We start from the raw sequence: 25,016 nt of genomic DNA, 5'->3' as shown, positions 1-25,016 counted from the left end.
TCGCAAAGTGATGAGAGGGTCGGGTGCTTCCCAGGAGGCGCGCAGACCCCATCGTCGTGGGGGGGGTGGGGGCCGAGGCGCATGCGTGCGCGTAACTAGTGTCTCGGCAGCCCCCGCCGCCCCTCCCCCGTCAGCACTCACCTAACAGGTTGGGGTCCTAGCAGTGGGCGGGGCCGCAGGGAGGAGCAGGACCCCCGCCCACCTGGCTCTGCTCGGGGTGGGGGCGGCGCTCTGGCGTCCCGCCCCCTTCCCTCCCTCGACGGGCCTTGGCCCGCCCCCGCCCCCGCCCAGCCTGTCCCAGAGCAAGCCTGCCGCGGCCACCGCGCACTCTCTACCGCTCGCCTGCTCGACCAACTTCAGAGCTGCAGAGCGGACCATGGGGGCGCCCCCGGGGCGGGTCACGTAGCCGCTGCGCGCCGAGAGCCAACGCATCCCTCCCTGCGTCCGGGCCATGGTCGGCCGCGGCGCCTCCTTGTGTGCGGTGCAGCCCGCGGTACGAACGGGCGGCAGGGACCGGCGGGCACCGGGTTCAGAGCCCGGGACAACAAGGATGCTTGAGGGGTGTGCGGCGCCCCCTAGGGGTGGGATCTGGAGCGGAGCGCGGCGGGGGATCCCCGGGCTCCCGGCTGGGGCTTCTTCGGCGGGGACGTCTGGCGTTGCACCCAGCGCCCTAACTTTTGCGAGAGCGCGGCTTTAGGAGCGTGAGCGCCAGGGTCTGGAGTCCGCCGCTTGGATCTGCAGTGGCGCCGCCCGAACGCTTTGGTTTACTGTTCCTTCTCCCCACCCCCGCTCCCCGCAGGTAGCTGAGTGTGGCCCGGCTCGAGAGCCCCAGCCGCTTGAGGTATCTCCGCGCAAGAGGTTGCCCGCCGGGCTCGACCAAGACCCATGCAGCAGCCGCCCTGCTCCGGAGGGCGCCGGGGCCAGCGCAGAGCAGGGCCACTCGGCTGGTGGGGGTGGTTGGTGCCGCCACTGCCACACGAAGCTCGTGGAGCTCAAACGACAGGCATGGAAGTTGGTCAGCGGGCCCGGGACTCCCCTCCGGGTAAGTGACGACCCCCTTCAGGCCACGTCTCAGACAAGACAGAGCTGGAACTTGGGAGAGTTCGGGGCTGGGGCTTGGAGCATGGGGGGTTCAACGTGGGCCCTCTTGTTTTATCCAGGTTCACAGTCTGCAACCTTGTATGTTGGTGCACCTTCCCCTTGGGGATCCTGCTGCACATCAGAGGGGGGTGGGTAGATCTCTTTCCTAGCTACAGATGCCCCATAGCTGGAGCCATACTGATTGGGAGGGGTAGACAAGGGGAAGGCAGGGACTTCACTCAGGGCAGGGCTTGGCATGGTGTGGCACTTTGGGCGCCCGGGCATTGGCATGCCTGTATACACAGGGCATACAAAGTGAGCCAGTGGGGCCCCTTCTAAAACTGTGGGGTCCTTGCCCCACACTTGCCCAGTGTCTGTCATGGGCCTGTGTCCTGCCCTGGATCTCCACTTCTTGGGCCTAGGCCGCTGTGTGGTGTGGGTATTGAGCCTCTGGGTTTCCCAGGCTTCAGCCTCGCTGGCAAGTACCGATGGGAGAGGAGTCTACTGGGCTTTCCGGCCATCGTCTTGCCAGGCTTGTAAAGAGCAGGGGCATTGTTCAGGGAACAATGGTCCCTGGAAGTGTGCAAGGCAGGGGTGTGGGGTCTGCACAGGAAGCTGCTCCTGACCTTCAGCCTTGGTGAAGGAGTCCCTGGGAAGCAACTGAAATCCCCAGCCCGTCCAGATGTGGCCCTCCAAGCAGTGCTGTGGTTGGGGTGAGACCCAGAGTTCCCCGCCGGCCAGGGCAGATGTGGATTCCAGTCAGCTGTGTCTGTTCTGGACACCTCTCCCATCCCTCCTGGCATTGTCTAGCGTGGGGATCTTGCCATCTCTCAGGCCAGGGGCTAGGTCTGTAGGCCTGTGGAGTGTGGCTGACCATGGGTGTTGCTTGGCTTTTGTCAGTGGCAGCCGGCCCTTGCCACACTCTGCACCCAGGCAGCCTGGGCCTTAGCTTTAAAAAGCCAGAAAGTCTCAAGGGTGCCAGAGAGAGCCCTTGGGTTGTGCTCCTGAGGCCCTTCAGGAGGCAAGCTGACCCGGGAGCTGAGATGTCTACCTATTCCTGGAGTGGGCTTTGCTGTGTGCTGCTGCCTAGGCCCCAGACTGACTAGCTACTGGTGGGTGGAGCCCTAGCAAAGAAAGCCGTAGCCACAGTAGTGAACTGGTGGAGTTGAGAGCCGTCAGTGGAGGTCTGTGGCCTCTTCCTGCAGACATTGCTGTCCCTCTCCTAGCTCCTGACTGTGGTCTTCAATGCAAGCTGCCCCTCCACACTGTCAGCTGAGGCACCTTGTCCTAGCCTGGGCCTGGTGGGATGACCAGGGTCCTGGCCAGGGCTTTGTGTAGCTTTGAGCCCCTCGTCTACTGTGTGTTTCCTCTTGTCTCACAGTGTGGCCTTGATCTACCCTGGGAATGCTGTCTCACCTGTGGAGTGCTGTGCCCAGGGTAGGAAGGCTCTGCCATCCATTTCTCTGCAGAGAAAATCAAAAGCCCTGGGGCACAGGTGTTGTACCAGCAGCCCAGGATTTCAATAGGTGCTATTGTTGTGTTACCAGTGTGGGCCAGGCCCTTCTCAGAGTCCACAAGGAGCTGCATCTGTTTTTGAGGTGGGAGGAAGCCCAACTGAAGGACAGATGGGGGTGCTGTGATGGTCACTTGTGGGTGGGCTCCAGTAGCTCTATTCTCCAAGGCCAAGGAGATGCTAAGAGCTAGGATCCCCTGAGGGATCTATTTCTTAATTTTGGTCATGGACAACACTTTACAGCTTACAGGGAAGTCTGTCCACATCCTACATTTAGAGCAGGTTCTTAGAGCAGACACGAGGCCTGCTAGGCTCTCACTCCTGGTGGGAGGTTGAAGCTGGAACCTTAGAGTCCTTGGTTTGGGGGTCCTTGTCTAATGTCAGTATTAGAGTGAACTGTGGGGGTCACGGTGACAGCCTGGTAGCATGTTGCTCCCTGGTATTTCTGTGACTGTGAAAGGCTTGTCCCCATTAACTCTGCCCACCTTTCTGCTAGCAGAGTTATGCTCCTGGCAGGGTCTATGAGAGCTCTTGGCTAAGTTTCCTCTGTCACACTAGTCACCCTTTACCTTTTTCACAGTTTTGGGGTAATCTCTGAGGTGGGCTCAAGGGTCACCTTCATTCTGGGTCTTTGGGTTAGCATGGCTGTTGGGTGCTGCCGTTGAAGCCCAGCTGGCCGTCTGTGATGCCCTGTGGTCCCTTTCAGGTATTCCTGTCAGTGAGGTCCGGTTGGGGCTTGTAGCACAGTGCCTTCCACCTGAGAGCCAGGCCCATCTTCCTGTGTCTGCGTCTGCTGCAGTGAAGTGGCCACAGGTTCCAGCGGGTCCCTCCTTTCTCCGCTATCCCAGGCCAGAAGAGGGCCACTCTCAAGCAGTGGCTATGCCAGGTTACGAAGAGGTCTCAGTCACGTGGAAATGTTTGTTAAGCAACTGGGTGACCGACCAGATTTTTTCCCCTCATACCTCGTGGGTGGTCACCCTGAGGGTGGCTGGGCTGCATTCTGTCTGTGTGTCCCTAAGGTGACCCTTCCGCCCTACAGAGTGTGTCTTGCTGTTGCTTAGGGGCCATCCCAGATGGTGCTCAGAGAGTGCAGAGGTGGGGACTCTTCCTGGGCTAGTGACATTCTTTCATTCTGTCGATACTGGAGCTGAATTAATGATTCCCCAACAGGAAAATGATTGACTCTCATTTAGGTCTTGCAGGCCTCCTGCTCATCCAGTCAGAGTTTCCTCCTGTTGCCTTGTTCGTTTGCTGTGGCCTGTGCCTGCCAGGCACAGAGGAGCAGTGAAGAAGGCTGCCAAAGGTCTCTTGGTGCCTGTTCTTCTATAGCTCCCATTCCCATGCAGCCCCCATGCATTGTTTTGGTTGTGGAGCCTCCACACCCACAGGAACCGGCCCTTGAGGGTCAGGGTCAGGAGCCTTCCTGCCCGCCCTGTGGCCTGGCCTCACTGGCCTGGTAATGTGCTAATACGTCATGATACCATTGGCAGACACGTCTTGGCCCTTTCTCGCCGTTTCACCTTCGACTTGGAGTGAGGGTGGGAGTCCTGCAGGGGTGCAGGGGCATGCATGCTTTGGCTGCATTGTGACGTGGTGGGAGCTTGTGGCCCTGGATGATCTCCGATTGAGGCCGGTTCCTCTGATTCAGAAGTTGCTCCCTGGGGTAGCTAGCCTTTCTCCCCACTCCTGTGGGCTGCCCTCTTCCTTGACGTCTGGAGCCAGGCCCAGTATGTGCCTGGGGCCTTTCAGGGTGGGGCCCTGGCGTCAGCAATGTTTCCCAGCTGAGCCCAGGTGTCAGCTAGGGGAGGTGTGAGAGGGGCTGGTGCTCCCTGGGGCTGGCTGGCAGGCGATGAGGTGACTCAGCAGCAAGGGCCTGACTAGAGGTGCTCAGAGATCTATGCTATTCTAGGGTCCAGGTGGGACCAGGAGGGTCCTGGTAGCTCCATCTTTCCTCTCCGGGTTCTGTGGTTCCCTGGATTGGCCTCCCTGTGCCTCACGGATGTCCTTTCATGCAGTGTGGGGCAATGAATAGGTCTATTACAGTGTGCCTCTTACTTGTTTTGCTGGCCTGGGGTTTCAGGCATGGGGGGAGGGTGGCACTTGGAGCAGGACTTGGGCCTAAGGCATGATTGTTTGCAATCTGAACTTCTGCTGGGGCAGTGTGGGAATGTCTGTTGTTCATGCCTGGGGTGCCCAGTACAAGCTTCATGTCCTGAGGGTGTGTGTGTGTGTGTGTGTGTGTGTGTGTGTGTGTTCATGTCTGGTGCCAGGAAGGCTGTCTTTCATACAAGAAGCCAATAAGCAAGAACTGAGGAGTAGTAATCCATGTTCTCACTGCCTTCTCCTGAGAGGTGGCAACATGGGGGCAGGGAGGCTGTGTGGGACTCCCCTATACTTTGAGTGGTGGCTCAGTCAAACTGAAGGGCAGTTTGTTACAACAGTTTGGAGTAGGCAGAGTTTCCCAAAACCTCCCCCTGGTGTCCTAGAAGGACCTTGTAGGTGGAAGTCAGGGGAACTGGTTCTTGTCTAAAATAGCAATGGCGATTTAGCTGTACTTCACTTTGGCCTGCCAGGAAGCTCCCAGTAGATCCCTTCCACTTCAGACAACCAACCTCATGGGACTGATCTCTTGATGGGAGTGATTGTCCCTGTGTGTTCAGGTTGGACTGTATCTTAGTCACATTGTTCTTCTTTTAGTTTACACTGCGTAGCTCCTGGAAGCTGCCACACTGTCTTTGTGCTCAAGGCCCTGAGTAAATAAGTGGGGCCTCAGAGTTGAGCATGCCTTGGCCTCGCTTCACTGTTTTATTTGGTTCACACAAAGGGGAACTTGAGCAGTGTAGGGCGAATGGGCGAGACTAGCTGGCGTGGCCCTATGGGCTCCTGATGGCAGCCAGGAGGGTGGTCTGGTTTCTCTGCTGTGGCTGAGTTCAGTCTTTGCCTTCCTACTGGAGTAAGCAATGAACAAGGGAGCCAGAGGCCTTAGTTTCCCCATCTGTTCCTATAAAAGCCCAAAGAGGAGTCACCTTTGATCCTTCTGTTTTGGGAACCCTTGCCGTGTCTCACTGTGGTGCAGATGAACACACTGTACCCTCCAGGACAGCGCCTCTTAGATGAAAACCTCTGTGGTCAGGAAGCCAAAGGCTGTTTTTGGGCATCTGGTGCCCTGTGAGAGGACCTCAGCCTTGTCTGTTCCTGCTCTGTGGTAGCACCCTGCTGGGAGGGGGGTTGGCGAGCCTCACAGGTCACTGTGTTAGTGGATTTATAGTCCTGTGTGGCCCAGGGCCAGGCCTGGTGCTGGCTGGGTCTCGACTTAGATGGATGGTTCTGCAGACTGCTTGCTTTGACCTCTGACTCCGGCAGCCCAAGCTGCCTCCTGTTTCCGGGTGGAGCGTGCCATGCTGGATCTTGTTGTGTCAGGGGCCTGGACTGCTGGGTAGGCTCCTCGGCATCCTGTTGGCCCAGCGCATGGCCCCAGTCCAGGGCAGCCATGGATTCCTTCCTGCCGGTTTTATAGGCTGAGCCTGTGTGGAACCCCAGAGACTGTCCTAAAGCCAACTCAGTGTTTTTGTTTTTGTTTTTCAAGTAACCACAAGGCCTGCCTTTCTCTTGTCTGACTTCCCCATTTCTCCCCATGCCTGCTTCCACAGGAGAAAGCATCCAGAATTCTGCCCTTGCTTTTTGATCCCAGACCCAGAAATCTGATAGGCCTGAGGCCGAGGTGGGGCCCCTTAAAAGGTTGCTATCTGGGAGGTGGGAAGGGGTGATGCCTGGGAGTGGGGACCCTACAGTTCCTGCTTCAGCTCTGCTGAAGCCTGTGTGACAGCCTGAGGTAAGTGCCTCAGTTTTTGTGGTCTTCCTGTGGAGGGCACTTTCTTGGTGGGGGTCAGACAAGATGCTCACATGTAGGGGTAGAGGGGCAATGGAAGGGCTTTGTCAAGTGTGGGGGGTGTTAGATTCTGGATGATACCAGGGGCCTAGCCTGCCTATCCGTTCACTTTCCTGGGGTGATGGATGGGCAGAGAGAGGGGGCTGGTCCAGCCTGGCAGGAGGGTTGGGCTTGATGCTATGGGAGGGCATCTCTTATGGGGTCAGGACCCCTCCTTTCCTATAGGTACACTAAGACCTGCTGGGGAGGAGAGTTGGGTGGGTAGAAAGGCAAGAGCATCCCAGCCAGACTCCTGGTGCTAGAGGCCAGGACCAGCATGCAGGCTACAGACCTCTGAGCATGCAGTCACCGAGGCCACTTTTCCTGTGTAGCAAGGGAGGAGATGGAGCGGGTGCAAAGCTGGCTGAGCCCCTCCCCTGCCTTCTCCAGTCTGTGTCCTCGAGCAAAGTGCTGAGGGCTGGATGGCAGGCAGCTCTGGGCAGGTGAGGACTGCAGAGTCTGCAGGTGAGAATCAATCGGATAGGGGTGGTGCAAGGGTAACCAAAAACTGGACATGAGGCCACACTAAGGGAGAAGTATGCCTGGAGCTCATGCAGAGACTGCCATAGGTGGCAGATAGGGTTGGGAACCAGTAAGGTGGCAGGCAGTTCTACAGGGTGACGTGGACAGAGCTGTACTCAAGCCCTGGGCCATAGCTGGGCTTTGGGTTGTCCCAAGAAAGCTTTGTTGAGAGCTGTATGTGCCCACAGGAATGCGCCTGTGATCCAGTCCAGGACTCTTTGTCAGCCCCTGTTGGAGGGGGGGAACGGGTGGGGGGTGTCTGTGGCCACCTGCAGGCTGTGGTCTTTAGCTGTCTGCCTCCCTGGATAGAGGCAGGGGCCTGATTCAGGATCTGTTTCCACCCTACCAGCTGGTTACTGGAGGTGAGTTTCAGCTTTGGTTCTCATCTGTCTCCAGAGGCACCAGCCAGCTTCAGGAGGTGGTATACCCTCCTTACCTGGCAGTGTGAACCTTGTTACAGCCTCAGGTGATACTTTGCTGCCTCATGGTCCAGTGGAGAAACTGAGGCACGGGGCTTTGTGCTTTGTCTAGTGACTATAGCCCCTGAGTCAGAGGGTATGTTTTATGCCCTTTCAGGTGGAGTCCTGATTAGCCACTGTGTCCCCACAGTTGAGGTTGTTGGTGCCCCCCCCCAGGTCTCTTGCCTTCTGTGGGAGTTCTTCGTGGAGAACAGGACAGCTATTGAGGGGTGGGGAGGCTCTCAATGAGTGAATCTGTCCTGAGTCATCCAGCTGCCTGTTCCTGGCACGGGACTTCGGGTGGCGTGCCGGTCAGTGCTGGGTGGGCTGGGCTATAGGTCGATAAGATGGAGAGCCCAGACCTCTAGTGAGGTGCCTGGAAGGGTGGGGGTACCAGGGCAGCCTGGGCGTGCCTGCCAGTTTCCAGATTGGAAAATTGAGCCCTGGACCACCCTGCCAGGCCACACGAGACACAGGAATGTCCTCGACAGCAGGCCACTGGGAGTCCCTTCCTGGACCTATTGTCAACTCCGGAAACAGTTGCTGTGCAGGGTCATAGCCCAGAATGCTTTGTTTGGGAAGGAAGGGAGGTTGAGGTAGCAGGCACTGCAGTCATGGGGTCCTCATGCTTGCCTGCTCCCTCCCTTGTGTGGCAGTGCAATGTGTGGGGGAGCGCACCAGGGTGTCAGGCATGTAGGCACTCAAAGCCTATTTGGCTTCTCCTTGGCCCTGCCCTGGGTGCTGGGATCCCCTTTGAAGAGATGAATGATGCAGGACTTAGAGAGGCTCTCACATGGCAAGCTAAGGCACCTGATTCTCTGGCAGGAACTGGGAGTAGGGTCCTCCAATCTCCCAGTGGCTGGGGAAGGTCAGTTTATCTTCCCTGGCCCCTGGGTGAAGCTTGACCAGTGCTGGAGCCTGGGCACGCATGATCTTCCATTCTCACGGGAGAAAATGGAAGGATTACTTAAAGCAATTTACAGACCCCAGAAACAAAATAAAAACCGAAAAGTCATCATTTTAAAACAGGGAGGTGCCCTAAAACCCGCCGCGTGATGGGTGGGTTGTGCACAGTGCTAAATTGAATCAAATTAAGAAAAATACTTTCCAAGCACAAGTAAAATATCTGTTTAATTAGACCATAAAGCGGAAATTAAAAGTAATATTTTGCAGTAGAGTAATTACTGTCTATCTGAAAGCAATGGTTTTCAGAGGTAGCAGGGACAGTGGCCAGGGGATTCTGAGTTAAAATCTTGAACCTGGGCCCAGGGTCCCTGGATACTTGGGCTCCTGGACACTGTGAGCTGCTGGGGTGGCTGGGAAAGGAGGCCTGGTCATGGCAGAGATAGTCTGTACAGTTCCTCCTGGACTCACCCTCTGGGTGCTGAGCCTCTCACAGCTAAAGGAAGTTCAAGCAAGCAGAGTTTGCTGGTGGCTGCTGAGGGGGCCCTGCTACAAGGCCTTTGTCTGGTCTGAGGGCCTTGCAGGGAACAGCAGGTGTGTGTGTGGGGGGGACAGGGGCTGGGGGGCGTGACGACGAGGAGCCCTGACTACTGTGGGAAGCTCACTCTCCTCTAGTCTCCCAGTGGGTCCCCAAACAAGGAGGTCTTGGGTCTCTCTGGAGTGGGCTGTGTGGTTCCGAATGACCCAGCTGTGCAGTACGGTGGTTCTGTTTTTTGTAGACCTCAGTGCTGTGCAGGTGTCTTTCCCACCTCACCTCTCCCCACCCCTGCAGCTTAGCAAGTTCGAGTAGTTTGTAACCCCTGCAGTCTGCTCCTCTCTCTTGTGTGAGCAGGGCTGGAAAGGTGACCCTGGTTTTTTAGCTGGGTCCAACTATCAGTGTTTCCCCAGGGAGAAACTGACTCGGCTGCTTGACCCCAACCTGGGCCTTAGCCAGGGCTTCTGGCCCACTGGGAGCTTGTGCAGCAAGGCCAGGGGTGCAGGGCAGATGTTGAGAACAAGGTACCTTGTCTAAGATGTCTGGTACTGACTGCACAGCTGAGCAGTGTCCATCCCCTTTCCACGTCTGGTTCCTGCCCAATGCCTGGAGTACCCAGGCTTCTCTTCCACTCTCTGCTCATCTGTGTTGGTGGGGGTTGGTGTGTTCTTTTCCTCTCTGCCCTGCCCTTTAGCTTAGCTTTCATTCTTGCCTCCTCCTTTGAGGGTGAAGGGGGAGTGTTTCAGAGGCCGAGGCCTCCTGGCCTGTTCAGAAGGCCCAGAACAAAGGGTCGCTGGGCCTGGATTCTAGGCTGGAGCTAGGGCTGGGCGGCCCCTTTCAAGCTGAGCTAATGGCTGCAGAGGGAAGGACACACTTCCTTCCCTCTGCAGCCTCCTGCTGAGTGGAAAATTAGTGCATGAGAGCCAGACTGGAAACAGGCCTGGCCACCCTCTGCCTGGGGCTGGGTCGTTGGCTGGAATCACCCCACCCCTACCCCCATCCTTGTTTCATCTCTGGGGGCCTCTCTTGCCTCGGCAGGATTCCCTGTATGCTTGAGCCTGGTGAATTCCAGGGGCCTCAGCTAATGGGAACCTGGTCTGCCAGGCACTTCTCAGAATTTATGGAGTCGTCCATAAATCAGGCAGCTGGCATGATGCTGGGTCTGGGGGGGGGGTCACTCTTTGATCTGCCATGGGCTCTGGGTGGAAATGGGGCCAAGGAAGAAAGACCTTAGTCTCGATAGTCCCCTTGCCTGTCATTGTGTTGGCTGCCTTGGCCACAGCCTTCAGCACTTTGAACTTACTGGGCATTGTGGGCACAGAGGACCAGTCCCTGGACACTTTCAGGGAACATGCATTTCTGGATGGCTGACCTCAGCTCCCTATTCTGAGAAATGGGTATATCTGGGGAGGCTGTGGTGACAGCTGTATTGGAGTCAGGTATTTGGAGGAAACCCTTGGGACCTGGGGACTGTGTGGTCGGCTTACTGTTAGGAACTGCCTGAAACTAGGCAGGAGGAAGCCAAAGATGGAGCTGATGGAAGGGACCGCTAAGAAATGATTCTGAACTCTGATCAGGGTGACAGCTATAGGCCGGCTGGACTAATGTTTGTGGAAGGGACTATAATGCTTGGGGCTGTCCCAGAAGAGCAGTGGAATTGGCTCAGGGTATGTGTTTTGCCTCTACTACCTACCCTCTCTCTGGGTGTGGGTCTTATCTTCTGACCTGCAGTCTGCTTGAGGTAGGTGTCCCAGCTGCTGTCAGGGCCAGGCAGGACCACACTCACTGGGGACTTTGCCACGTGACCCATCCACAGTACTACCCTATTTCCTTGTGTACCGGGGCTCTACCAAGGCTGACTGGAGACTGCAAAGACAGGGATAGGGTCTGAGCCCCTGCCCCCGAGAAAGCTCGGGAAGGGAGCTCTGGAGACCACTTCTCACTAGCCTCTTGCCAGGCCCTGGACTGGTGCCTTTACCCACAAGCTGGTTGTCAGGGAGCTACAAATGCGTCTTATTAACCATGAACCAGCGTGGTTAATGATGGTGAGGCGGTGGGTTGGCTGTCAAGGGCACAGGCAACCTCCTATTAACTCTGATAATTATCTTCCTGCTGGGACCGTGCGGATGAAATAGTTTGGGCCATAATTACGTTACGGATGGCATTGCACTGGCTACAGCATGAGCTAGGGTGGTGGGCTCCCTGTGTCCCCGCATGCTGACTGCTGTCCCTTGCTGTCCTCAGGATCCTTGCCTCTCTACTCTGCTTCTTGACAAGCTCCCAGCTTCTGGGGTTCAGCCGGCGTGCCGCCCTGACACCGAGAGCCGCTGTGACGTATGCACCACACACCTTCATCAGCTTACTCGGGAAGCCCTGCGCCTGTTACAGACCCCCACCAGCCACGAGGAACCTGATGCTTCCCGAGGAGGTCTTGTGGCTCCCAGCCCAAGGGACCCACCTGGACCAGTGGGCCTCACAGGGAGGCAGCTCCCCGTGGGACCTGACAGGAAGAAGGCAACAGCTTGGCCACCCGGCCCCAGCGTCCAGGTGTCCGTGGCACCAGCAGGCCTTGGGGGAGCATTGAGCACAGTCACCATCCAGGCCCAGCAGTGCCTTGAGGGCGTGTGGAGCCTGTCAAGGGTCAACAGCTTCTTGCCGCCCACCTGCCTGGTGAGTGCTCTGGGTGGGTGGGCTACTGGATCCCAACTGACTTTCTGCACATCTGGGTGCTGTGTAGCATAGTGTTGGCAGTGCCAACACAGGAAAGTCAGACTTCTTTTGACTAGTTTGCTTTTCAGATCATCTGTGGTGCTGTGGGCTGATGGAGGAACCCAAGGTTCCTGGGAGGACCTTCATCTGCACTTGGGTTTAGAAAGAATAGCTTCCTTTGGAGAGCTACCATGACCGGCAGTCCTTGGGGGCTTACATCGGGTTACATAGACTTGTCCCATGGATGGATGACAGAGCCTGAAGTACAGTGAGGCCCACAGTTGCTGGCACTGACCTTTATAGGTTGAAGGATGTCCTTCAAGCCTCCCCCCTCTCCAGAGCCCTGGGAGGGCCTGGCTCCGCTTAATCCAGCCCTAAAGTCCCTGTCTGGGGCATTGCCTGGATGAGTGCTTCTTGGAGTCTTTCTTGGAGTTTCCCAACATCCCATGCCCCCAGCTTTCCACCTGGTTCAAGGAATTCCAGGGTGGCAGTTAAGAGAGCAGGCCTTTGGCCTAGGGGTGTTCTCGGGTGCTGGAAAGGTGGGGCTCGGGTTGAGGGTATAAGAGGTGATCTCTGACTGAGCCCTGGGGAGGGCCTGACATCACAAGGGCCCAGCCACCTGCTCACTGAGGGCCCTCAATGCCTAGCAGGTAGGGCAGTGTACTTTGTACTGTTGGTCTGAGTCCCCTGGTGACCAGAGTGGGAGGGATCCTCTGGGCAGGGAGGGTATAAATAGATCTACCAGGAATGAGGTACTGATAGCTTATGGGGGAAGACGCAGGAGGAGGGGAGGTGAAGGGGGCAGGGGCAGGCTGTTGTGGACCATGTGTGGATGGCTACGTGGAGAAGTTGCCCCACCCCCAGTTGCTCCCCGGAGCTCTGATTGTAGAGGATCTGTGGATGTTTCCAAGGAGTCGTGCTTCTGTGGTAGAGTTTCAGGTATTCATTCCTGGCACACAGCAGCCAACCATGCAGGCCTGCCTGGGGAGTTTGCAAAGTTCCAGGTGTGGGCTGGTAGGCTCTCACCCTTGGTCTGTGTGTCCAGTGGCATTTCAAGGAGATGCAGAGAGACCAAGAGCCACTGGGCAGTGTTGCTACAAGCTCCCATGTGAGGAAGACTCTTCTCCCATTTTCTGACTGTAGGCCTTTCTCGGGTAGGTAAAACTTGTTGGCTGGGCTTGTTCTCAGGTGTGGTGTGTGCTAAGAATTCTACCCAAGCTGGGGCTGATCACTGGGGTTTGCTCAGGGGTTGGTCTTTTGAGGCCATCTATCCGTAGGGTTGGAGTGCCATGCTGATCATGGCCCAGCATCCTTCCCCTTACCATACTGAAGGGAGGCCAGCCAGCTGTTCTGGCTTTACCAGAGGCTTTACCCAACAGCTGGGCTGCCTGAGCAATGGGGAACAGAACCCAGGTGTAGGGTACAGATGTTACCGACTGCTAAGATGAATTAATTAATTCCTAGAGGTGTGGCATTGTGCTGGACCCCAAAGGAAGCCTCAGGTGATGTTTTCAAACCTAAGACACTGGTCTAAAGGGGTCTGGGTGGCCCCACTGGTTGACTGGCCATAACCTTATGTCTGAGCAGACACTGAGCCTGTCATGCTGGTGGTCTTCATGTTTTGGTGTGGTGATTGGGGGGCTGGGGAGGATGCTGGGAGTTGGGGGGCTGGGGAAAATCCTGGGGGCTGGGGAGAGTGCTGGGGGCCTGTGGTGCCTGTGGAGGATGCTGGGAGGATGCTGGGGGCTGGGGAGGATGCTGGGGGCTGGGGAGGATGCTGAGGGGGTCGTTGGCCTTTAGTTAGCTAAGCCTGACTGTGGCCTGTATGCGATGAAATGTGGGCATTTAGGGCTCTCATTCCTCATTTCATGTGCACATTGATTGTGTTTGGGAAGGTGGGAATGGATTTATAATTAGAGAACAGTCCTGGCAATCAATAGGGAGATTATTAGAACCATAAATAGGACTTTAGGCTGCGGATGAGGCAGTGTCCCCTGAAGCAGGCATCAATTGCTGAAGATCAAGTGGCGCCTGGACACTGGTATTAAACACTTCTGGAGCGATGCATCGTGAATCTGTCACAGTTGGTCAGTGGCCTGATAGGGCTGACTAGGTCGATTGGTTCCTACAGGTGGGAAAGGCAGCCCGGCCCCTGTCACAGGGATGAGGCATGGAGGGCCAGGTCTGGGTCTCATGGGCACTTTGGTCTTAACTGAGGTCAGCAGTAGAGGCTGTGCAAAGAGGTTGACTCTGGCTGGACAGTTGGTCCTTCGAAAGGATAGTATGATCTACGTCTTCATAGACTCTCCGGAGCCACAGGGAAGGCCCGGAACATTCTAGGTGCTGTGGCTGAGAGATGCCCTGGTCCCTCCACTTGGGTGTGACTTTGGTACAGCTGCCCTTATGGCCCTGAGTTCCAGTGGAGCGAGGAGCTATTGGCTACACAGCTTTAACAAAGCAAGCCACCCCATATCTCATTTGGGTTTGGAGGAGTCTGACATGACAGGCTGACCTCAGGGCACAGCTCTGCTGACATAAGCCTGCCCCGTGGATGGGTGGCAGAGGCTGAGGTACGCGGTGGGCACTGACATTTAGAGATTGAAGGATATCCCTCCCACCAGGGAGCCCTCTGAGGGCCTGGCCCTTAACCCTCCTCGATCAAAGAAGGGCCATTCCTGACCATTTGCCTGTGGGAGCATCCAGCCGTTACTCTGGAGCTCCCAGGGGAGGGGGTGCTATCCCTACTAGTCTTCGTAGACCAGAGGTGTGAGTCGAAGGACCCTTCCACAGGGTCCCTCACAGGCTCCTAAGACCATTCTGCACGTCAGATAAATTTACATCATGATTCACAACAGTAGCAAAATTACAGTTATGAAGTAGCAACAAAACTAATTTTATGGTTGGGGTTCAGCACAATGTGAGGACCTGTGTTGAAGGGTCATAGGAAGGTTGAGAACTACTGCCCTAGACTGTCAGGTGGAGACAGTGGGAGGTACTGCAGCAGATAAGGAGCACGTGCACATGTGGGTGGTTCCCCAGGGCCAGCTTTGTGGCATGTCCCTCATGGAGGCCAAGAAACCTGCTGTCATCTTGGAGCAGAAGCTGCAGATCGGACTTGACTCCTGATCCCATAGTTGGAGGTGGCACAGTTGACATCAGAGGGAGGCCTCACGGAGCCAGGGCTCCCCACTGTGTGGTGGTTGGGTGGCACCATCCTGGGGGTACCTGCAGCCTGACATTCATCGAGACCTTATATTGGAGGGTGGGAGAGCTTCAACTGAAGAGCTTCTTCCGACCTTCTTCTGACACCCCTGTTTAGGCTTCCTCTTCCATGTGAAGCCTCGGGGATGCTGCTTCTGTGGAATGGGTGGGGACAATGCCCAGCAGGTGTAGGACTTCCCACCTTGTGCCAGGCCCTGGAAGCCCCTGGATGGTGAGACCAGAGGAGGGGAGCAGGCAGAGAGGGCCCACTGAGGAGCTAACGTTCTCTGCAGGACACTACCCCCTTGGTTTTTATATACTCGCCTCAAGTGTAGCCCTGAGCCTCCAGGTTGCATCTCATCCCCTCACAGTAGCACCTGGTAGGGTGTTTATGGGGTCTCGGGGACACTGTCCTTCACATGCCAGGACCTTGTAGGTGCAGAGGTCAGGTCTAGAGAGCTGCCGAGGCAGGCTAGTTTGTTTCTTAAACTGGATTCCCCAGAACCCTGGTGAAGAGGTTAGCTGGCATAGGGTGACTGCTTAGGCTCTGCAGTGTCTTGCCTCTGTGTGGGTGCAAGATCTGGCTGCCAGCTCATGGAGTCAGGGCTCTGCTAGCTGTCCCTTGGCCCGTGCTGGCCTCACGCTCTCCTCTCTCTGCGCTTTTCCTTTCGTTGCTGCTGTGTGCCTCCATCACGCTTTCTGTTTGGCCGTCTGCCTATCTCCTCCCCATGTTGTGGTCCCCCTCCTCCTGCCCACACCACCACTACTCTGCACTCGCTTTGGGACGGCTTCTTTTGGCATGTCCGGGCTCTGCTTCTGGCAGGAATTGGCAGTGGCCGTCCCGATGGACAGAGCTGTGTCATGGCAGCTGGTGGGACAGTGGAGCCAAGTCACATGCAGGACTCCTGAGACAGGTCAGTGTGGGGCGGACCAGCGGTGCAGGTTGGTCAGCTGGACAAAGGCCCTGGTGCCTCTGGAGGTGCCCAGGGTTGCTGGGCCGATGGGAGTGGGTAGAAGGGCCATGTCGGGTGTGGGACAGCAATTCTGGCTCCTGTGACTCCACCTGACCAACCTCAGCCCCCAGCATCTGGCAGTCAGGCCAGGTGTTATAGGACCCTGTGCCTGGGACCCCAGCACTGCCATCACAGATTGCTGAGCTAACTCTAGGTTCTGGGGGGCCATGGGTTGGACACCCCTCCTCCTCCAGCCTGTCCAAGGGTTTCTGGCCCTGGGCTCCAGCTGTTGTGCCCAGTAGGTGCTCAGCCAAATCCAGCTTTGCTCCGAAGGGCTCAGACTGCGGTTGTCCACCTTGTACCTTAAACACTGACGCTTTCCTGTGCCACTCTTCCCAGCTAAGTAGTTTAGTCTTTTATAGGAACACACACCAAGAGACACAAAGGGTACCCACTCGATTTGATGTGAGGGAGTGGCTTGGAGAAGGGCTTTGGCCGGGCTGGGTTCTGAGGCATATTTAGGAGTATAGCCTGTACACCTATAGGCACGTAGCTGATAGGTGTTTGGGGCAGTGTCTGGTAGGGCGGTTCCAGGTTTGCCCTTTTCTGACCTTTCCTCCTTGTAGTCTGGGATAGTGGGTGCTGCTGGGGACTGGGGGGTGCTGGGCTTGTGCTGGCTGAAGACTTGGGCTGGGCTCTAGACTCTTATAGGCAGAGAGAGACTGTTCCTTCTTGGGGAGGGGGGGCGCTTAGAAGCTGGGGTTCTTCAGGGGCTGAGAAGGTGAGGCCTGCCCTGTGTTAGTGTTGTTTCTGGGTACAAGGTGATTTGCTTTACAGAGGTACCCTACCTGGTCTCAGGGCTGCATCCTTTGAGAGACCCTAGAGAGACTGAGCTCAGTCCAAGGTCACCGAACCAGGCCTATGCCCTCTCAGCCTGGAGATCCCAGGCTCTGCCAGCTGGGGCACAGGCCATCTTGGGTGGGATGTTGGCTTTCCCACTCAGGCTGAGTGGAGAGGGTATATTGGAGGGTGAAGGGCCTGGGGCTTTGCAGGAAGAGACCAGCTGCCTGTCCTGCTCTGCTAGGGCTTGGGTCCCCTCTGCCCCCAGAGCCCGAGAGGCAGGTAAGCACCATGTGGATGCTGTCTGGGAGCATTTAATTACATCTGTGCTCCACCATGAGGCCTTTCCCTTTCTAGAATTTATTTTAGCTAATTAGTTGAAAATGCCAGAGTTATATTTCAGACAGTGGAGTGTCATGCGTTATCACATGGGGGACAATTAGCGCTCGTGCCAAATATTTATTGTGGTGTCTTGTATAATTGTACCTCTGGGTGATCCCAGGTGGCCCCGGGGGTGCGGGGCGGAGGTCCATCTGCCTGACCTCTGTGATCACTGCCGGCCTTGATGAGGCCTGCAGAGTCCGTCCCTGGTGATGTCTGCCTTTTCCTCTGTGGCTGGGACAGACCTGTCACGCACCCTGAGCTGGGGACCTGGGTCCTTGCAGATGGTCTTGGAGGCTAGGCCTTTCTTGCAGGGCCCTGGTCTCCCAGCTGTGATTTTCCAGGCACACGGGCAGGGTCTTGCAAGTGTGTGGTGTGGGGGGGGGTGGGATCGATCGAGGGTACGTGAGAGTACTCAGCAGTGTCCCTCTGTCATCCTCATGTGGATCTCTCCTTCCTCCAGGCTGAGGCTGCTGTGGCTGCTGTTGCAGTGGCTGACACTGTTCGAGACTGCCCCCCAGCAGCAGGCCCGGATGGTATGTCTAAGGCGTGGGGCCGTGGCGCAGCATGCACTTCAGCCCTGGTTACTCCAGCCCCAGGCCCTGCGGCAGGGGCCTCCACGGGCCCATCGGCTGCAGCCTCTTTCTTTATAAGGTATGTCCCCTGGGGTCACACAAGCTGCGGCATGTTGGGGAGTTCTTGGTCCCTGGTGGCCTGTGGTCTATTCTTGGGAGAACTGTGACTCAGTCAGTCAAAGAGTGGGGTTCGTGAGAGCACCATGCTGAGCAGGCCAGCTCCCGGCTTGGCAAGCCTCCCTTTCAAGGGTACCTGTCTAGGGCCTAGAGCTCGGGTGCATAGAAGCAATAGGGCTGTGATTTGTCTCCTTTTCTCCTGAGTGTCTGTCTAGCTTGGGGACAGGCTAGCATGTCCATCTGACCAGAGGGAAGGATGTACTTAAGCTTGTGTGTGTTTTGGGGGGGGGGTGCCTTCAGCTTGGGCAGTGGATGGGTTGGGGAACAGTCCTCTGGCCCAAGGCAGAACCTTTGCTTCTGCATACCCAAGGCTGGCGTCCTACCCTCATCCAGCAGCCTGAGAAAGGGGATTACAGGATGTAATCGCCATAATGAGAGGTAATGGCAGCCAGCTGGGGGTCACTGTCCCATTAACAGCCCACATGGGCGCTGATAAGCTTGTCTGTATCATGCTGGGCAGTGTGCAGAGGGCGTCTTATCAGCCTGGTCCGGGGGGACTGCGGGTCCTGATGGGGGGCGTGACGGGGCATGTGATTAGGGCATTGTCGGTGCTGGCTGATGAAGGCTGTTTTGTGCAGCACCTCCTGTGACTGATGTGGCCTCGGCCACCACCCCAATTAGGTGCAGAGAACCTGGCTTGGGCCTTCCAGATGGGGACATGGAGGATCCTTTTCAGCCTGCTTGGGGGCCTCTGTGTACCAACAACAGCCAGGGTGGTGTCTAGGAGTCTGGGCACGAGGGACAGAGAGCTGTCCATGTCTTTATTCTGCTCAGTTCTGATTTCAAGGGCCTTTGCCATGAGGATTTGGTGGCCTCTGCGGCGGCCACACTCCTAGCATGGTACCTGGTAGACCGCCTTTGGAAAAGAGTTTACATGGCCATTGGTTCTGAGTCTGAATAGCACCCAGCATCCTGATTCTGAGGCCCCTGGTGCCTGAGAAGAGGAGCGTCTTTTGACACTGAGTGTGTGGTGTGTGTCGCTCTCTCCCACTGGCTCATTAGCTACCCTGCCCGGCAGCAGGCAGCAGGTGCTGGCTGCCTTTTGTCTCAACCCAGGCTACAGAGGCTCCTCTGCCTGAGCAACACCCTGACCTTGGAAAGTTACCATAGAAACAAAGAAACAAGTGGACTTGGGTGGGGGCTGGAGGCAGGTTTCCTTAGGTGGGTGTGTGTATGGGGGGCTGGGGGTCGGGAGTACTACTGGCTGCCACTACTCCCAGCTTATATGTCATCCTGAAACTCTGTGGCTTCCTGAAGACCTGTTGAGGGCCAGGTTAAGAGTAGGTGTCCCAGCAGGTCTGGGACAGTGCAGGTGGCTGGCTCAACCCACTGAGTTTTGAAACTGGGCGACCACTCCCAGCATTGTGGATAAAGGGGCGGCGTGGAGTTGGGAAAGGGCTTGCCCACAGTGCACCAGAGGCAGCAGAGCTTTGACCCCCACCCCACGGCCCTTGGTTCCTATTGCGTAGATATTGTTTTCCTATCTTCACCCCTGAACCTGGATGGGTAGAGTGATCCTTGCCCGTCCCTGCCCTTGGGGGATGGTGGGGGGGGGGGTCGAGTCTTGAGTCTTTGAACGTGTCCTTGGATGGAGGCCCGAGAAGTCTGGCAGGTGCTGTGCACACAGAGTGCTGTGGGCTCAGCAGTGGAGGTTCTCAGATCTTACAGTCGTGGAGCGAGTCTGGGCTCTGACACTTCTCGGGGGATTTTCCCCAGGCTGAACAATCAGCCCAAGCCTTCCTCAGTCTCTTCTGTGTGCCATGTCTACAGTGAAATACACTACAGTGTCAGGGGTACCTGAGGGTGGAGTAACATCCACTTGGCGGGACCTGAATGGTTAGGCACGGACTGGATATATGTCCCCAGTTAGAAATTTGAAGCCACTCTTTGTGGGGGCTGCCATGACCTTGGCCCCCATGTTCCAAGCTCTCTAATTGCTATGCAGCCTGCAGCCTCCCTCTCTGGGATGCTCCCATTAGCACTATCCTTAGCCTTGCTATCCTTCGGCCCTTGGTAAAGATGGGTTACCTCCAGTACCTAGAATCTAGATATCTTGGGAACCTCTGCTGGGGAGCCATCTTTCAGATAGCTGTGGGGCAGGGATTTCTTTCTGGGACTCAGAGCTTCCTGGCCTCTGTGGAGCCCCAAGTGTCTTTCTGGACATATGTTTGGGCCTAGCTGCCAGAGGGGCAGAGGCTCCAAAGCTGGGTCTGAGCTACCAGGAGGGGGAGGACTGGACAGCACAGTCTCTCCCTTGCTCCAGCCTCCTATGTAGGGCCTGGTGGAAGGTGAGGCCCAGGGAGGCCTTAGGTGGCAGCCCCCTCCAGTCTTGTCTTATAGACGCACCACCAGCAAAGACTTTAGGTCCTCATGAGGCCTATCCTGCAGATGGAAGGCCTGCTGTAGTGAAGGGACTCTCAGCTTAGGGGTTGGTGGCCTCTGGTTCCAAGGCTGCCTTTCAGACACTCAAAGACCTCAGAGTCAATCCGTCTGCTTCTTAAGTACCTTCCTCTTTGGATGAGGTACACTTTCTTTATGCAAAGGGAAACAGTGTCTTCCTTTCCATTCTCATGAATCAGTGATCAGAGATCTAATGGCTCTGGGCTTGCTGTTCAGGCTGCCGTTCACACACTGTCATTCACGCCCTCATTCAGGTGTGCGCCAGGCTTCCCGTGAGCTCGGGTTTGGCTTGGCTGATGTCTGTAGACATCTCAGGCAAGAGCAGTTCTATAGAGCAGGGGAGTTAGGACTGGATTCTATCTTGGGGCATCAGGAGAGGCTTCCTGGAGGTGGTGTCCCTGAGCCTGAGAGGGCTGTTTGGAAGCTCCTGCCTTTTTTAGTGTCCTCATTGGGCAGACTTGCCCACTCCTCCCTGAATGTCCTGCTGCCCCAGGGCTTCCACTTCCACACAGTGGGGTGGCCTTGATGGTCCTGGGCATGGTACCCTATCTTTTCTTTGCCTGGGTGAGAACCATGGTTCCTGCGCCCTTGATGATCAGAAACAAACTGGGGTCCTCAGGGGCCAGGCTTGGCCTCTGGGACTAAAGACCCCGGTGAGTCAAAGCCTTGCAATCATGGGAATTGGTCTTATCTTCATAAAAGAGAAGGTACCTGTCCTGGGGCATCGATCAGGGACTTGCTGGGAGTCAGACTTTATGAGCACTGGAGGCTGGGTCTGCTCCAACAGCTGCTGGCTCAAAACCCCTCTGGGTTGGGAGGTGCTTCAGATCAGGCTAGACCAAGGAGCTGGCCATGTGGGGAGGCAGCTGGGTCAGCTGACTCCTATGCCTAGGCCTCTGGCTCTGGGGAAGGCTACCCCAGGCGGGGTTGTCTATAGTCCCAGCAGGCCCACCTGGCAAAGCCAACATTGCTCCAGCCTTCTGTCCTCCACCCCAGGCCTTCTCTAGCAGTCTCTGGCCTCCATATACCTTGAGGAGGTGCCCCTCTCCCTGTAGACTTCTCTAAAGGATGTTCTCTGGCCCTTCCTGACCCATGGAGGGGCAAGATGCAGATGCAAAGAGCTGGTTCAGAGCGGGTGTGGCTTGGTCTCTCCTGTCTGCTCACCAGTGTAATCACCTTGAGGGGGTCTGACCACACCCTCCAGCCAGAGCACACACTTGGCAACCCCCATGTACTGCCTTTTCCCCAAATCCTAGGAACAGGTTTTCTCTGTACCCACTTACAGGCAAGAGAAAGCTACTCTAGGAAGCCTCGTGTCCTGCCCAGGCATCCCTGGGCCCCTTTCTGCCCAGCTGTAATCAATAGCGTAGCTCTTGCATTAGTTCCCCAGCACTGGACAGTGACAGGCCCTGCCCTGATCATACCTGGAGATAGCAGTGCTGTCTGAGGCAGGCTGGAGGCTTTTCCTCAGGATCTGGAGTGGAAGGCCCCAGGCAGGGATGGGGGAGGCATGGAAAACCCCTGAGCAGATAGATGCTGGAATGGTAGAGCTCTTTTTGCTGTGGCCCTTCCCAGACACTGCCATGTCCTCCGACCCTGCAAAACTACAGTTTGGGTTATAGCTCAAGCTTTCTTCTTGCCCTGACCTTTGACTTTTCAGTGTACACAGCCTGGTAGGTGACAGTGCTGTCCTCGCTTGCCCATGTTTTGCTGTGTGCTTCTTCTGTGAAGGTGCTGAGAAACTGACAAACATTTCCTGGCAAGGCTCATTTGAGCTTTGCAAACACTCAGGCTCAGGCAGGTAGTAGGTACATGCTTAAGGCTCTGTGTGAGGTTTGAGTTTGCACCTCAGGGCGCAGGTGCCACCACTGCCAGGGAACCCAGGTTCTGGGGCCCAGGGCTCTTCCTGGGCACGAGACTTGCAGCCCTACCGTGCCCTGTCTGGTGCACTCGGGGGCCGCTGCAGCTCTGTTAGGGACTCCGCCGTGCGTGCGTGCGTGCGTGTGTGCGTCGTAGATTACTTTTATTTTCTGTGATGACACCTCACTAGGAGGAAGCTGTCCCTGGGGCCTCTTAAAAGACAACTCCTATTAAAGATGAGCGGGGTTTACCAGATCAGCAGCAGCATGGTGGGAGGTGCCAAGGAGGGCCCCAGGCTCTGGGCTCTTGCATGTTGGATCCTTCTGAGGAGGACAAAATGGACTTGGGAGACCTACAGGGATGGGGAGAGGGGCTGGGTGCATTTAGGGGTGTGGGGGAGTGGTGGACCAGGTTGGATAGCTTCTCATCCTGGTCACCTGCCCCCACCTGGGTCTCCTCCTTTGGAAAATGGTGGCAGGGAAGGGATAGCGGGCCAGCCAGAGTCACTATGGTATGATTTACAGTGGTGATGCTCTTGGGTTTCTGCACTGGAGGTGTGGGTTAGGGCTGGCTGTGTAGCTCTCATGGTCCACAGACAAGATAGGATCCCAAGACTTGGCTAGAGGGGAGAGGGGTTAGGTGGCAGTGGAGACAACTGTTGCAGGGACCTGGGGGCTGCAGGAAAACCCACCCCGGGACAGAGACCTGACCTTTGAGATGTATCCCTGGAATACTGTCAGCTTGAAGAAAGCTATGGAGGATTAGGAGTGAAGACTGTGACTGCAGGGCTCACCCAGAGAAGAATGCAGTCCTGTGCCCACATGGGCCATCTGCCTCCTGTCCTGCCTGGGGTCCCACTCAGAAAAACGGACAGGCCATGCAACCGTAAGGATTTCTGGCTGATTTCTCAGAGCGATTCCCCATATGGTTGACGGAGTCTGAGGGTGGGGCAGCCTGGTGTGGACAGACACAGTGACTGACTACTCAGTGACAGGGGTAGCTGTCAGTATACTCTGAGCCCCCTGCCTCTCCTCCCCAGGGCCGCCCAGAAGCTCAGCCTGGCCTCCAAGCGCAAGAAGCATCACCCACCACCTGCACCCACCACTCGGGGCACGTCCACCTACCCCACGGACTTCAGTGGCACTCTGCAGCTGTGGCCTCCTCCAGTGCCCCCCTGCCTGCTCAGGGCTGCCTCCAAGGCCAAGGAAAACCCCAGCAACTTCGGAAAGGTAGATCCTGTCTGAGGTCCGGTGGCCTGGGTGTGGGAGGCCAGGGCTATCTGATAAGATGCAGGAGTGATAGAAGGCCCTACTTTCTTCTCCAGGGCCACACTGGGACAGCTGACAGGAGATGAGGAAGGAGCCCCAGCCCCTGGGAAGCAGTGACTAAAAGGGCACAAGGAGTGTGGAGCTGGGGTGGGAGATGACAGGAAGAAGCTTGTCCCTCAGGTCCCAGGGGCATGTTCCAGGATAGCCATGTGGTGGGGCACCTGTGCGTAGGATGGGGGCTGGTCTGGAGAGCCTCGTTCTTGCTTCATACCAGCTGGATGCTGCTGTGGGGTGGGACTGAGTCAGGGTGTCCGCACAGCCCAGCCAGATGGGTTTCAGTCGGGGGAAGAGGTCTAGAAGTGGGGAGAGCCCCGTGTGGTGATGGGATAAGCTGGTTGGCTCCAGACCTTCCAAGAGTTTCGGTTTGAGTCCTATGATTGGGCCCAATGGGGTACCCCTGTGGCAGGCCTGTGCAGATTCTTGGGTGAGGTGGGCTCTATGTCCTTAGGGTGGAGAGGGGGGTCCTGACCTCTGGCACATGCTTTTTGCTGAAGCTCTGCCACTCCAAGGGTAATGTCCCCTGCCAGGTGTCCTAAGAGTGACGGAGTTGGGCCTTCTCTATCATGTTTAGTAGCTATGCCCTTCCTTGGCGCTAGCTCTGCATGCTCGTGCCCTGCACACATGGTCAGCACTGGCTAGTGGGAGTAGACTCCTAAATAGGGTCCAGAGAGGAAGCCATGTGTTTACAGGCCTTCCTTCCAGAAGGGAGGCCTCCTCCTGTTCCAGGGCCCCAGAGGAAGGAAGAGCTCTCTAGACAGGGCTGCCCAGACAGGCAGCTGCAGGCGAGTGGGAGGGCCTGGGGCTTCTTCAGGCCCAGCTGACTTCACCGTGCACCTTTTAGCATTGTGGGCAGCTTTCCTTGCCCTCTGCCTTCTCTCAGAATGCTAATTGGTGGCTGGAAGCCAGGCCTCCTGGCTCCTCCCTTCCCCTGGGACGGGGGACACACCCCATGGTTTCCTCAAGGGAGTCTGCTGGAGGTGGCCTCTGTTGGGTGGAGTATGGGAAATAGACTAGCCTGGGGTTGAGTGCAGACAGTTGTCATGGCAGCCCCATACATGTTCAGTGTGGTCAGTAGTGCTGTAGTAGAGCTGGCTCACAAAGCTTCTCAGTTCTGGGCCCACCTGCTCTGGAACCTGTCACCTGCTCCTGGCCCCAGGCAGAGGTATTTAGTCGGGCAGCCCAGCCGTTTTGGGGGCCTGATGGGGCCATTCTGTGAAGCTCAGTGTATGTCCAGTTGTTCAGCTCCGGGTTGGGTGGGCTGTGAGCAGGCACAGGCAGTCTGCCTCTTTGAGGACAGTTACAGTTCTTGGTGACAGGTGACATCTGCCTTTGTGCCCTTTTCTGTTGGGAGGAGGGCTGTCCCTGACCACCCCGCCCCTTTACCCGAGGCTGCCAGTAACCTTAGCTGCCCTCACTTTTTACACTGACAATGTTTAGTAGATGAGACTGGCAGCATCCGTCCTGTCTAGTGAGAAAGGGAGGGAGGGAGATGGGATCCAGACTTGACTGATGTGAGTACCCCAGTCTCCTCTCTCTCTACCTGCCACAGCTCTAGGACAGGCAGGTGGCTCCCACTGACCAGGCTGTCACTGTTCTGGCTGTGTAGGTGTAGGACTGGGCTAACCTGGGGCAGAATGACTGGAAAAGGTCCAG

At 56.6% G+C, this 25,016-nt stretch overlaps 1 protein-coding gene across 1 annotated transcript in view; it reads left to right on the top strand.

The window, feature by feature from the left end:
• The first annotated feature begins 451 nt into the window (after positions 1 to 451).
• Positions 452 to 25,016, top strand: part of Kif26a (kinesin family member 26A) — a 36,223-nt gene continuing 11,658 nt past the window's right edge. The window contains exons 1-5 of the mRNA XM_035445911.1: positions 452 to 685; positions 800 to 1,042; positions 11,184 to 11,609; positions 17,487 to 17,677; positions 23,075 to 23,264. Of these exons, the coding sequence (XP_035301802.1) occupies positions 452 to 685; positions 800 to 1,042; positions 11,184 to 11,609; positions 17,487 to 17,677; positions 23,075 to 23,264 (1,284 nt within the window). The remainder of the gene's footprint in view (positions 686 to 799; positions 1,043 to 11,183; positions 11,610 to 17,486; positions 17,678 to 23,074; positions 23,265 to 25,016) is intronic.

The sequence above is a fragment of the Cricetulus griseus genome, chromosome 5, assembly GCF_003668045.3.
Source record: "Cricetulus griseus strain 17A/GY chromosome 5, alternate assembly CriGri-PICRH-1.0, whole genome shotgun sequence".
NCBI lineage: Eukaryota > Metazoa > Chordata > Mammalia > Rodentia > Cricetidae > Cricetulus > Cricetulus griseus.
This window is presented reverse-complemented; position numbering and strand designations above follow the sequence as displayed.